The sequence below is a fragment of the Haemorhous mexicanus genome, chromosome 1, assembly GCF_027477595.1.
Source record: "Haemorhous mexicanus isolate bHaeMex1 chromosome 1, bHaeMex1.pri, whole genome shotgun sequence".
NCBI classification, from domain to species: domain Eukaryota; kingdom Metazoa; phylum Chordata; class Aves; order Passeriformes; family Fringillidae; genus Haemorhous; species Haemorhous mexicanus.
In genome coordinates this window covers 39,659,495-39,671,927 of record NC_082341.1, presented here as the reverse complement: position 1 = coordinate 39,671,927, position 12,433 = coordinate 39,659,495, and the positions used below count along the sequence as shown (strand labels likewise).

Genomic DNA, 12,433 nt, shown 5'->3' with positions numbered 1-12,433 from the left:
TTCAATATAATAAGATTAGTCATTTAATCAGACTAATTTATCATCTTGTAAATGTCTTTTAGTCCAATGTTACTGGCATTTGTTTGCTGGAATTCTTCTTTCATTTTTATTTTAAGTAATGTTAAATGAGCTACATTAAGGTAAACTATGTTCTTATGACATCTGAGCTGCAGGACTTAGAGTAGTTTTGGTGAGTTTATTTCTGCCTTTCCCATTCTATTCTATATTCAAGATGTTAGCTGTGTTAGCATCTTAGCAAATCCTTACTATTTCTAAATCATACTATTTCTTGTTCTTCTTTACTTTGCTGCTCAGTATATAGTGTGCTGTTTGAATTTCTTGGGCCATTATGTGTTATCTTGCTGTCTTGGATGTTTCCTAAAGAGCCTCTTTGCTATTTTACCATTTCTTTGATGGTCAGTTAAAGCTGTTTGCTTTTTCATTTGGGTCTTGGGGTTTAGTTTCTGGTGTGGCCTTTGTTCAGTTGCTTGCATTTTCACAGAAGCCAGATTTCAAAGCTCTATCAAGAATTGTTCAAACTTACGCTTTCCTTGGTTTGTTCTATCTATTCCAACTGAAAGAGTTTGAATTTAAATACCCTGTGGTTTCAGATAGACTCATATGTCTGCATTTGCCATTTATTCTGCTGAAGAAAGCTCTTTTCCTGGGTTACTGCCCAGTATCTCTCTAGGTTCTCCACAATTTAATCTACACAAGCAGGGGTAAATGATTTTATGACTAGAGAGAGGGTACTGTGTTAATAACTATGTGATACCACTTGCAGACAAGTAGTCTGTGTATTTTTATGGAGAGCAATGTGCCAAGTTATTAAATTGGGAGAAGGATATGTAAATGTAATTTGTGGGTAGATTTTTTAAAAATTATTATTTACAAATTAATGTCTATGTTGATTCTCTTTACTTCCTATTTCAAGATGAATTTACAAAACATTTAGCTTATCCTGAAAAGGATTTTTAGAGAGAATTTGGAGAAGAAAACTGTGGAATTAAACGTTTTTCTCATTGCAGGATCATGTGACAGTTCCATTTAGGTGTCTTGTCTTATTTTGTTTCTGGTCTATTTCTCAAGGGTGCCCATTGCTGGGGTTTGGTAGTGAGCTGAACAGAATGAAGTGGTGTCTCAAATCTCTTCCTTCCTTCTCTTTAGTCTTAGCTCAGTTTCCTGTGTAACCTTACTTTTTCAGCTGATATTTGTAAGCGAGGTAGAAAGCAATACATTGTAATAAAAAATACAATAAAATATGTATAGATTATTGTGTTATGAGTCTGTGTGCCTATTTCATCTATTGACTTTTGTGGTGGTTGTTGGGGGCATCTGGATCAACAGGTCCAGACTTTATTTAGATTTGAGAATTTTAAATTCTATGCAAAAGAAAACAATGAAGTCCCCATCTTATTCAGGTAAAATTTTCATCTGTCTGCTTTTTTTCTTGTTTGATTTTATTTTTCCATTTAATCCATACTGAATGTGATTGCTAGACAGAAGAGTTGTTATTAGTTAATTATCTAGTGTATTAGTTTCCAGCAAATCCAAATAGTTGCAAAGTCATCTAATTCATACCTTACTGTGAGACAAAAGTTACTGTCAGAAACAAGTCCCTGTGGGGCTGGGATTCATCTTCTTATATGCAGCAATTTAAAAGCTGGGCATCTTACTCAAGTCAAGCAGCTAGATTACTGAAAGTAAAGGAAAAAATAGGCATTCTGATAATGAATTTCATCCCATCTACCTTATATGTTTAGTTGATGAGATGAATCAACCACCTGATGTGTCTATCTCTCTTCATTTGCTACAGAGGGATCTTAGCATAAATCTCTTAGAGGAGTTTAAAGTTAGGTGAAATAGACACCTTCTTTGAAATCAGTTATCAAAGATCTAGGTTTATTTTAGAGTTGTTGTAGGGTAGGATTTACTATTGCTCTGTTGTCTTTTTGCAGATACTTACTTTTCCGTGTCTCCCTCTAAAACGTAAATATTCATGCAATTTCTTGATAAGCTTGGTTATCCAGCTTTTAAGCCTGATAAAGGCACTGAATGAAGTTTATTCCAAAAGGCATGTTTCTTAGTAAGCAAAATCCTTTACCATTTTTTAACTGTTCAGATTTCTGTTCCATAGATAAAGGAAAAAAAAATATTTTCTTGAGCTGTTTATTCAGTTACAGACTTAAGGCAGTTCCTGAAGTATTTTATAGGAAATTGGGATATGAATTCACTGAAAACTATCTCTAGTTGGCAGGAAACTCTTAGAAGAATCTGCCAGCTGTGTGTTAGGAGTACCTTTTTAGAATATGAGTGGTTCAGGTTTTTCTGTGTATGGATAGCATTTGCCACAGCTTACAATTTGTCTACAGCATTTCTTTTAAAACTGACAGCTTGATAATTTGCTAGGTATTTTTGTATAAATGGGTGGACCATGCAGTGATGCTTGGTTTTGATAATATAAATAACAAATCTCATCAAAAGGAAATTGTTTTTTGTAAGTTGCAGAATGCAGCTTATACTTCCTCTTGTTGTTTTATAATTCATCTTGTTCCATGATGTGTCTGAAGGAATAACAGATATAAATTGGAACTTTAATATGTTTTTCTGTTTTAAGCCTCCCAGCAGTTCTGTATGTAATACTGGAACACTAACTTACAAATTAATGGTACTGTGATTTGTTCTTATAACTTCTCAAAGAAGCATGTAATACTCTTGAAAATTCAGAAGTGTAGAAAAGTTGAAACAGCTGTGCACATTTTGAGTTTGATTAGATAAGTGTATTTTTATCACAGTGTGAAAGGTGGTTCTTTGTGACATTCTTTAGTAACAGTATGACAACTGAAGAAAGAATTAGCTCGATGTAAACATCAACTCTTCAAATAGAGGCTGCAAAGCTTTTAAAACTTTCCTTGACACAACTTTTTTTTAAAAAAAATGAAGGCCTAGAAAGAATAGTATTTTTTTTGTGCACTGACTCCCAGCAAGTTTTTTCTCCGGGTTGACAGATACAGTGTATAGAGGAGAAGGCCAAATGGAATTGTATCTTTATGGGACATTTTCCCAATATGCCCATACACCCTATCCTGATGAAGGGCAAAACAAATTGCCAATAGATCTGTGTCATGATTTAACCCCAGCCATCAAGCAAACCCCATGCAGCCACCAGTTGGACTGGGGAGAGAATCAGAAGCGTGAAAGATGAAAAACTCGTGGGTTCAAATGAAGGCAGTCTAACAGGGAAAGCAAAAGCTGTGCATGCAAGTAAAGCAAGGCAAGGATTTCACTGCTTCCCATGGGCAGGCAGGTGTTCAGCCATCCCCAGGAGAGCAGGGCCCATCACATGTAGTGGTTACTTGGGCAGACAAATGCCATCATTCCAAATGTCCCCCCATTCCTCCTTCTGTATATACTAAGCATGATGTCATATAGCTTGGAATATCCCTTTGGTCACTTTGGATCACCTGTCCCATTGTGTCCCTTTCCAACCTCCCATGCACTCCCAATTTCCTTTCCAGCATGGCAGTACAAAAAGCAGAAGAGGCCTTGGTTCTGTGTAAGCCCTGCTCAGCAATAACAAACACATCTCTCTATTTACCATGACTGTGTTCAGCACAAATCCAAAACATAGCCCCATTCTAGCCACTGTGAAGAAAGTTAAATCTACATTAGCCCAAGCCAGCACATTGTGTAACTTTTTAAGAGTCATATAGAAGTGCTTCAGTGGGGGGTAAATGCACATCAGAGCCCATGAAACTCTGATATTTGTGATCTACTTGTAATAGATACTTCTATGTTGAGTCCTGGGCCCTTGGATTATGTTAAGCATTCTCCCTATTTTTATAGCCAATGTAACTCAATAGTGCTGTACCCTGTAGAGCTCCCAAACTTCTTCGTTTCTGAAATGAAACATTCTGTCTGGAAAATTCAAGAGATCCAAAATAATACATCTTTGAGCAGTAGTACTCTGTATATATGTATACACACACACATATATATGTATCTATATATGTGCATGTACATATATACTGAGACACACAAGGACATGCACACACACAGATATATGTAAAAATCAATGAGAATGTTCACAGTTGTAGAGAATTTAGTTTAGAGAGTGTAAAACAGATTCTATCATGTTTGATTTTGGGGGGGAGGTTATGTTTTTTTTTCTTTGTTTGTTTTGTCTTTGCTGCCTACGAGAAACATCGAGGAGGTATGAAACTCTGGCAATATGGAACCTTTGCAATATAATGACAACACCTCACTGCCAAATTAAGCATAGACTGGATTAGCAACACTGTTTCTGGCATAGCCACATATTCAGGAAGTTGCCATATTGATGCCTCCCATGCTTTCAACCTATGACATTTTACATTATGAGAATTCTTTTTTTGTTCTGCCTGCTCTTGATTCTTAAGCCAATGTGTCCTAGCAAGTACTCAATTGCCATCCCTGGGAGTTGTTGGAGGATGTTGTTTTCTGTGTATTCAAACATGGCAACATTTAGATATCGATGTCCCTTGGAAACATAATCAGGAAATATTTGAGAAACATATCCTTCAGTTTTAAATATAGTTTTAAAGAAGATACTTTTACAATGAGCTGCATTGCTCTATGAAATTCAGAAAGGGCTGTGATTTAGCAGTTGTTTTCTCTAGCATTAAAAGCTCATAGGTATAAAAGCAATGAAAGTGTAAAGCTTCCACAAAAACCAGGTCTGTCTGCAGAGATGAACACTCTTGCAGAAAAGGTAGAGTTCAAAGAGGGCAGAATGTGTAGTGGTTGAATATAACTTGCTGGTCTTCTGAGTATGTAAAACAAGTCCTGTCAATAATATTCTTCTGCTCCTTTCAGCAGCTTTTTTGTACAGGCTTTATGCCCAGAAAGAGGAACTGGTAATAGATATGCTGAAGTTTTTTATCCACTTTCTTGTATAGTTATATTTTGATTGACCTTGTTTTTCTTAGTAAAGGTAAAAGAGAGTTTCAGTTCAGCATTATGAGCTAAGGGTAAAACTGAAAACTGTATTTCAGTGAAAGCTGATTTTATATTTCCAAAGCTGACTCCTTGGCTGAACTTCTGCCAGAACCAGTTGTTTCTGAGGCTGTGATAAAAACTGTGTCAATGAAATGATTCAAGGTAAAAAAATCCAATTGTGACAACAACCACCCAACCTAAACCAGCCATACTCCAGGGCAAACACAAGTATTCAGGCAAACATAATGATGAGCTAGATTAGAGAACTGAGCTGGCTTAAAAATATTTTAGGTCTTGGATGTGTAAAGCAGCTGTAGAAGTACTTGTGCTGGCACAGGAGAGCAGACCCTGGTGGAAGAGAGTGACTGGGAGCAGCAGAAGCAAGGCACCATCTTGGCTTCCAGTATTTTTTGAATATACAGCCTAAATAACTTACCCCACATGAGGCTGTTGTGGTTGTCACAGTTTCATATGTGATCTAAATTTTTGATGGGGGAAAAAAGTAGTTACAAGTGCCTCTTGGCACTTAGGAATTGGGAAGAGGACCTTGTGCTCTGAACACGCTTTTGACTTGAGTATTTAATGATTTAGGTATGAAAAAGGTGTTTGTTTGGTTTTGTTTAACAATGCGATGTGAGTAAAGAACGACAGAGTAAACCTTTAAAAAATGTAATTTGATTTATATTCATATGTGGCAGGGGTGAATTAGAAGGGAGTTGGTGGCAGTTTTTCATGTGTTCTAGAACAATGTCTTATTACAGTGCTAGGGACCATAAGTTATTTTTCAAATTTAGTATGTTTGGCATAGCTGAGCAATCTTGTATAAAGTTGGCACACAGAAAAGCTGGAAGGTTTGTAAATTCAAAGAAATATGAATCTGTTGCTGAAAGTTAACTGTATGTCCATATCTTTATTTTCAAAAGTATAGAATAAAAAACCCAAGAAAGTAAATTGTGAAACTTCTTGACTGTTTCAAACAGAGAGGTACTGAACTATGTTGAAAGGAAGCAGTAACTTAGTGAGTTTTCTAAATTGTTGATCAACAGCAGTGTAACTGAAATTTTCACTGGTTTATTACTGGGATCTTGTTTTTACACATTTCTCAATGCTCATTAACATTTGAGATTGAGACAGACTACACAAATTTACAACTATTTGCAGTGAAAAGCGTTCTTCCACATCAAACCAGGTGGTTTTTTTGAATGTATTAGTAAAAATATAAGGCAGGCATTATGCAGTCTGCTGTATCCTATAGTTATTAGTGGCCTGTCACTGCCTGTGGATTGGTTTTGCCTCTCTATAGAAGAAATTATATGAATGTAGCAGAGTTTTCTGGGCAGAGGCAGGCAATGGTTGGACTAGGAAATGAAGCTGTTGAGATTACACTGATGAGAGAGCAATCATACACATGGAAGTGGCCTCTCTTAGCTGACTTCACCCATTTTAAAATTACATTCCCCACCTGGTGGCACGAGGATTTATCACACTGTATAATTGCCATCTGAAGATAGTAAACGTCTTCCCTGCCCCTGTACATTTTAAAACTTGGTGGAACTGATGAATAAGTGATGAATTTTTCTCTAAGTGTCAGTAGAAGTTTAGGATGTCTGCAAAAATGTTCTTTTGTGAATAAGAAATTATGTGTCTTTTTTTCTCCAAAATTATTTAACATAATTTGTATGGTGAAAAATGGTAGCAAGTTAGACAACAACATAATAAATTATTACAGACTTACTTGGCCATACTTTTTCCATTTGAAAAAGAAAACTGTGAAGGTAAAATTTTAACTAGTGATTGAAAATCCTGTTCCCGCTTTATCACTCAAGGGATAGACAGAATATCCCCAAAAGGCTTGTGTTGAATTCTTTATGTGGGTGAGAAATGCAAAAAGCTTTCAGCAATATTCATAAGACCTCTTTATTCAAACTGTCAGTTTTGTGGCTCCAGTTTCTTCTTCCATTGGTTTTAGTGGTAATTGTGAAGCTATGGTAATGAATGTGTATCTGTAGCTTGCAGCAAACTATCCAGAGAAAAATTGTGACATGCAGCAACTGCTTTTCTATTTTTTATTTTGGGATTATGCTGGTGCTTTTTTTTTTTTTTTTTTCCCTTGCATTATCCCCCTCTCTTTCTGTGTCTCAGAAAACTGATTCTAGAGTAAATGTAGGGTTTTTTCACAGTGATCTCCAAATATTCACATATTATCCTGTAGCAGTTTGGTTAAATACAGATGGGTTTGTAGAAACCTAGAAATGGTGTCCAAATACCAGCATTTTCTCATTCTTTGTACTGAACTTTGTGATCTTGGAAGTTTTCTGAGAAAACAGGAAATGAATTGAAGCAGAAGCAATTCTAACTTGATATATGCAGAGTTTTTTTTCTTCATTGTAACAGTCAAATATGGAAATGAGAGGTTGTGTAGTCTTTACCTCTGAAGATTTTCAAGGCACTACTGGATAAATCCCTGTTTTCCTGGGCCAGGGAACAGCAGGTTTCATTTTTATAGTGAATTGTGGCAGTCATAGGTACAAAGATTGTGAAAATCCCTTTCTCTGCTTTGCTTGGTGAGTCCTGCCAGCAAGCAGTAAGGCTATCCATTGCAAGTGAGTATTATTATACAGGAATTTTTACAAAGATATTGACTTACCTGAAGTTAATAGAAGCTGCAGAGACTCTTTTAGCATTTGGGACCAAAGGAAACAAAAAACTCCCATTGATCAATGTATGGCAAGCTTGTCTACAATCTCTCCTACTGTCCTGTCTCCAACAGTGGGGAAAAAAATCAATATTCTTAGGTAAGGAAGAATGGGATAAGCATATTGGATTCTTTGCTACTTTCCAGCTATTTTCAGCTTGGATTGTTTCCTGAAATAGTTATGGTTTCTAGGCATGAGTGTTTGTATTGCTGATACCTACTGCTGGAATTGTCCATCAAGGTTTAAGTAATGAATTGAAGTTATGTTAAAGGCTAAAAGCAATAACTGTCATTGTTAAAATCCTTGGCATTGGCTGATGATTCTTTGTTTAGCCTTTCCTATAACCAGCACTTTCTCTGGGAGTCAGTCTTGAAGGATCACTGCTGTTTTCATGAATTCCCCACTGTCCAGTTGGAACCAAGTCTCATTATAAGTGCTCCTCCTCCTGCAGGATGCCACATCCCAGCATGTTCTTACAGCTGTTGGAAGCACCATTGAACTCTGCACCAAGATAAGTCATGAGTGGCTCTTTGAAGTTCTGGGCAGTTTGGGAAATCTTCACTGGCTGTGTCCCATGTCAAGTCAGCCTGAAAGTATTGATAATGTTCTTTAGAAGCTTCAGAGGCTCTAGAAAATTAATGCTGTTTTGAAAACATCATTCCCTCATCTCCTTTTTTCCTCCCTCTCCAAATTTAGGACTTATTTCTTAATATTGGGCTTTTGTCCACTGCTAACTAATGTGGACACGAGGTAATCTAGTGAGGATTGTCATCTTTCAGATAGCTGTATGGTAGTGCAAATGTAGCAGATTTAGATGCAGTCTGTTTAAAACTCTGTTAAAAGTGTTCTTAAAGAAAAACATTAGTAAGCAAAATTATAAATGAAAGCTTGATGGCAAAACTATCTCCAAGGCCTTGTAGATGTTATTTGGTTAAATGTGTAATGTGTTTGATGTTTTACAAGTAGCACTGTACTGACAAGATTTGTTTATTATTGTTTCTTTTAAAAAAACCTCTTAATTATAAATGTGGTGTAGTATGCGAAATCTCTTCTGTATTTAAAATACCTGCTTAATTTTGTAAAAAGGAGTTCAGAAGGAAAAACAACTCTTTGGATTAAGCAGTGGCTCATTTTGAGGCCATGGTCATAGAGGATTCTGTTATTAAGAATAAAAGCAGTGCTAGTATGTTGACCTTTCTAAGAAACAATTATAAAATTGTCTGTTAAAGGATGTTGAGAATTTGGATGGTTATTCTGTGGTTATAATTCTGTCTTTCATTTAAAAGAATTTAGTCTTGCATTTGCTGTGGACATTTGTTAAGTGAAGGGCTCTCTTATTACAACATAATGATGCTGGAGTGAGCATTTTTCAGCTTGAATATATAAGTTGGAAGTCACCAGTGATTTGAAAACTTAGATGAAAATTATCTTGAGCTATTAGATTAAAAATATCTTAGATGAAAAATATCTTAGAGCTATTATCTTGAATATGTTAGCTGCAAGAATTACATGCTGCCACTTCTAGTAGCTGTGGCTAATAGTATCAGTACTGCTGCTTAGTGGCAGTCAGCTCAGCCCTTGGAGCAATGGAAATTAAAATCTTTATAATCTCTTAGGGGCTCCCCCTTTCTGTATTCTGATTTGAATGCATTTTATGATGTAGACATCTGTTTGCTAAAAATTTAATTAGTACTGCTGTCTGGCTTCAGCCAATTGAGTTATCTTCAGCTTAAAGTTAAAGGATGAGTATCGCCTTTACAAATAATAAAAAAAAAGTCATACTAATGCTTAAATTCTCAGTGTTTGTGAGTAGGACTGGTTCCACATATTCTTTCTGGTCTTGACCAGACAGTGACAGTTTATACACAATTGTCATCTGAATTAGGCAAACCATATGTACTCCCACCACCCTCCTGCTGGTGGGTGGCGGAGCACAGGAACAAGAACCGGGCACTTTCTCTGCTTGGCATCCCTGCCACTGGGGATCCAAAACATGCAAATTGACTGCAGAACTGTTTTGCTAATCAACAACTACTGTACCCCACCCACATTTCTAACTAGCAGATGGTGAGGCAAGCCTGTAGATGGATGGTGATGGATTTTACTACATCCCTTGAAAAGTAAATAAATAATATTTGAAAATCCTATTTAAAAATCTAAATTACAGAACTAATTAGCTACAAAAGCATAGCATCATATAAGTAGGGGATTTATATTCTCTGTAAAAATTTCATGGTCACATTAAATGAACATTGCTTCAGTCATTTAAAGTACCTCTTCAGAAGGAGACAGTATTTTTTAAGGTATTGGTTATTCTAATGTTCTCAATACCTGAGGTTTCTGACTAAGAAATTTGTTCTGGAAGAAAAGATCAAATACTATTCTGCTACAAGTCCTTTTGATTAAAAAAAAAAAAAAAGAGGGATTAGATAAGCATTTAGAACAAGAAATCTTTCAGCATGAGTAAACAGAACAAATGACTTCATTAACTTTCAGCTACTGTGCTCTTGTGGAAACCATGCTAAAACTATAACCCTGTCAGCACTGTATTCTTTCCATGATTTCCAAATCATAGTATGATTTTTCCAAGTCACCAGCTGGTGGGCTGCTGTTTGCTCTGGACATCAGGCAAGATTTTTCCCTGGAAAAATCTTCAGGAATCAAGATGCTTAGGCTAGGTCATGGTTGCCTCTGTTTCTCTCTCAATTGTATTCAGCTTATTCTTTCTGTGACTGCTGTACAGCTTTTTTGCACAGTTACATAAATTTGGTTGGAATAATCTCAGTTTGGTATTTTAATATAATTTAGTAATGTAAAATAATAATTTTTAACTTGATCTCTCTGTGGATGAAAATTATCCTTAGAACAAAACAATAAAATTCAATTCAGAGTTTTTTCCTGATTGGGAGCATGCTTAGGACTTAACTAAGACAGGGGCTTTGCCTTTTTGAGCTCACCATCTCCATAAGTTGCAGTATTAATGTTGCTAGTAGACACTTTTAATACACAGAAAGGAAATTTCCACAAAGACATCTAATAAGCTAGTGTCACAGTGTGATTACAGAAATACAGTTATGTCCTAAAACAACATTTAATACCCACTCTGTAGTTATGTAACAGCAGCAGTAAGATTCAAAGAAAATTGCTTTTTAGATTTGATCCAAGAATCTGTATCTTGCTTGATCATTTTATCAGAAGAGTGTGACCTGTCAGTCCCTCTCACTTCCCTGCCTGTGACCTCCCTTTGACTTTCTATTCTGTTAAGGTCACCTAATTTATCTTATCTTTTGTCTAGGGACCTCATCCCATATATTTCAAAAATCTGCATTTTGTATATAGCAGTAGGATCTCCTCTAGCATCATTATTTGAATTTACACAGTACCTCTGAGCACCAAAATAAGTCATTTTACCAAAGATATCAGTACTATGATTATGAAGATCAAGTGGTTAGCAATTCTGAGCTAAAGGAAAAAGGTAAACAAGTTGGTTTTAAAGTTGATTTTACAGATGAAAGAAGTCAAGTATTTTTCTATATCTCTGAATGAAAAAAAAAAAAATCAAACACATTCTGTGATATGATCTTTACTTACTACTGAGACTTGAACTCCAACATCAGAATACACCTACTAGTGTACGTTGTTATCATCCAGGTTCAAGAAAAGCACTGAGGAAATCAAACAAAGGAAATAAATTCTGTTTTGTACTACATCAAAATGAAATTACTGCCTTCTTCCATTTTCTTTAAATGTATCTTTACAATGTTTTTTTGTATTATCATTTGGCTGCCTGCTGAGTGTCCATGTTGCATCCTCACAAGGAATGCATTGCAGTAGTTTTAAGAAGATGAAAATGATACAAGGAGTCAAGTTCATTTACTTACATTAATAGCAAAACTATGTCCATTATCATTCTAAATACAGGAGTTGTATTCAAATCTTTCTGGTATCTGGATTATGAGATGAGGTGCCATACTTATCTGTTCTCTAGTCTGTTTTATTGAAATGTCATCATTGTAAACTTGTTCTAAATGCTGTAGTTCATGTCCAGTAAGTCCAAAGACAGTGTGAGTGGAAAGGACAGGTGAAAAAAATGTAAACCCCTAGTGTTGTGAGAAAAAGGGCAGCAGAAGTTGAAAATCTATTCATTGTACTTCCCCTTAAAGAATTTCACTGGTAAATGACACATAAGCAACCTTTTGAATGTAATTGTGTGTGTAATTATGTTGTAGTGAGTAACTAAATATTTGGTGATTTTGTTTTTTTGGTTTTTTTAAGAGAATAAGCCTACTCCTAGGGGAATTAATAAAACACTTGGGGCTTGCATTGCTTGCTCCTTAGTCCTCAAGTTGTAAAGGGTGAGCTGTATGGAGAGAAGGCTGATGTCTGAGCTGCAGGATGCATCCTTTAACAGATGGCCACTCTGAGCCCACCAGTTTACAGCACCAATATGCCCTCCTTGGCAACTGAGGTACTCACATTTGCCGGATCAGCCTCCCAGTTAATTCTCCATGTGTTCTCAAGATCCAAGAGAATTTATATTTAAGTTTATTGACACATAAACTGCTTTCAGCTCTAATGTGTGTGTCTTGTGAGCAAGCACAAGTGTTTGTCATTGTATGAATTGCTATCTTACCATTCTGATTGCAAAAATTGCTTGTATATGTTCAATATTGTAGCACTTTAACCTACAGTAAGTAGTGTGGATGCCTGACTGGAAGAGACAGTCTGCATTTAGGTTGTTCTGCAAGTTAGAGCTGGTG

At 36.0% G+C, this 12,433-nt stretch overlaps 1 protein-coding gene across 1 annotated transcript in view; it reads left to right on the top strand.

Annotated features, from left to right (window-relative positions):
- Positions 1 to 12,433, top strand: part of NEK10 (NIMA related kinase 10) — a gene marked incomplete at its 5' end in the record, with an annotated part of 89,129 nt that overhangs the window by 31,084 nt on the left and 45,612 nt on the right. The window contains 1 exon segment of the mRNA XM_059838723.1: positions 12,012 to 12,141. Within this exon segment, the coding sequence (XP_059694706.1) occupies positions 12,012 to 12,141 (130 nt within the window).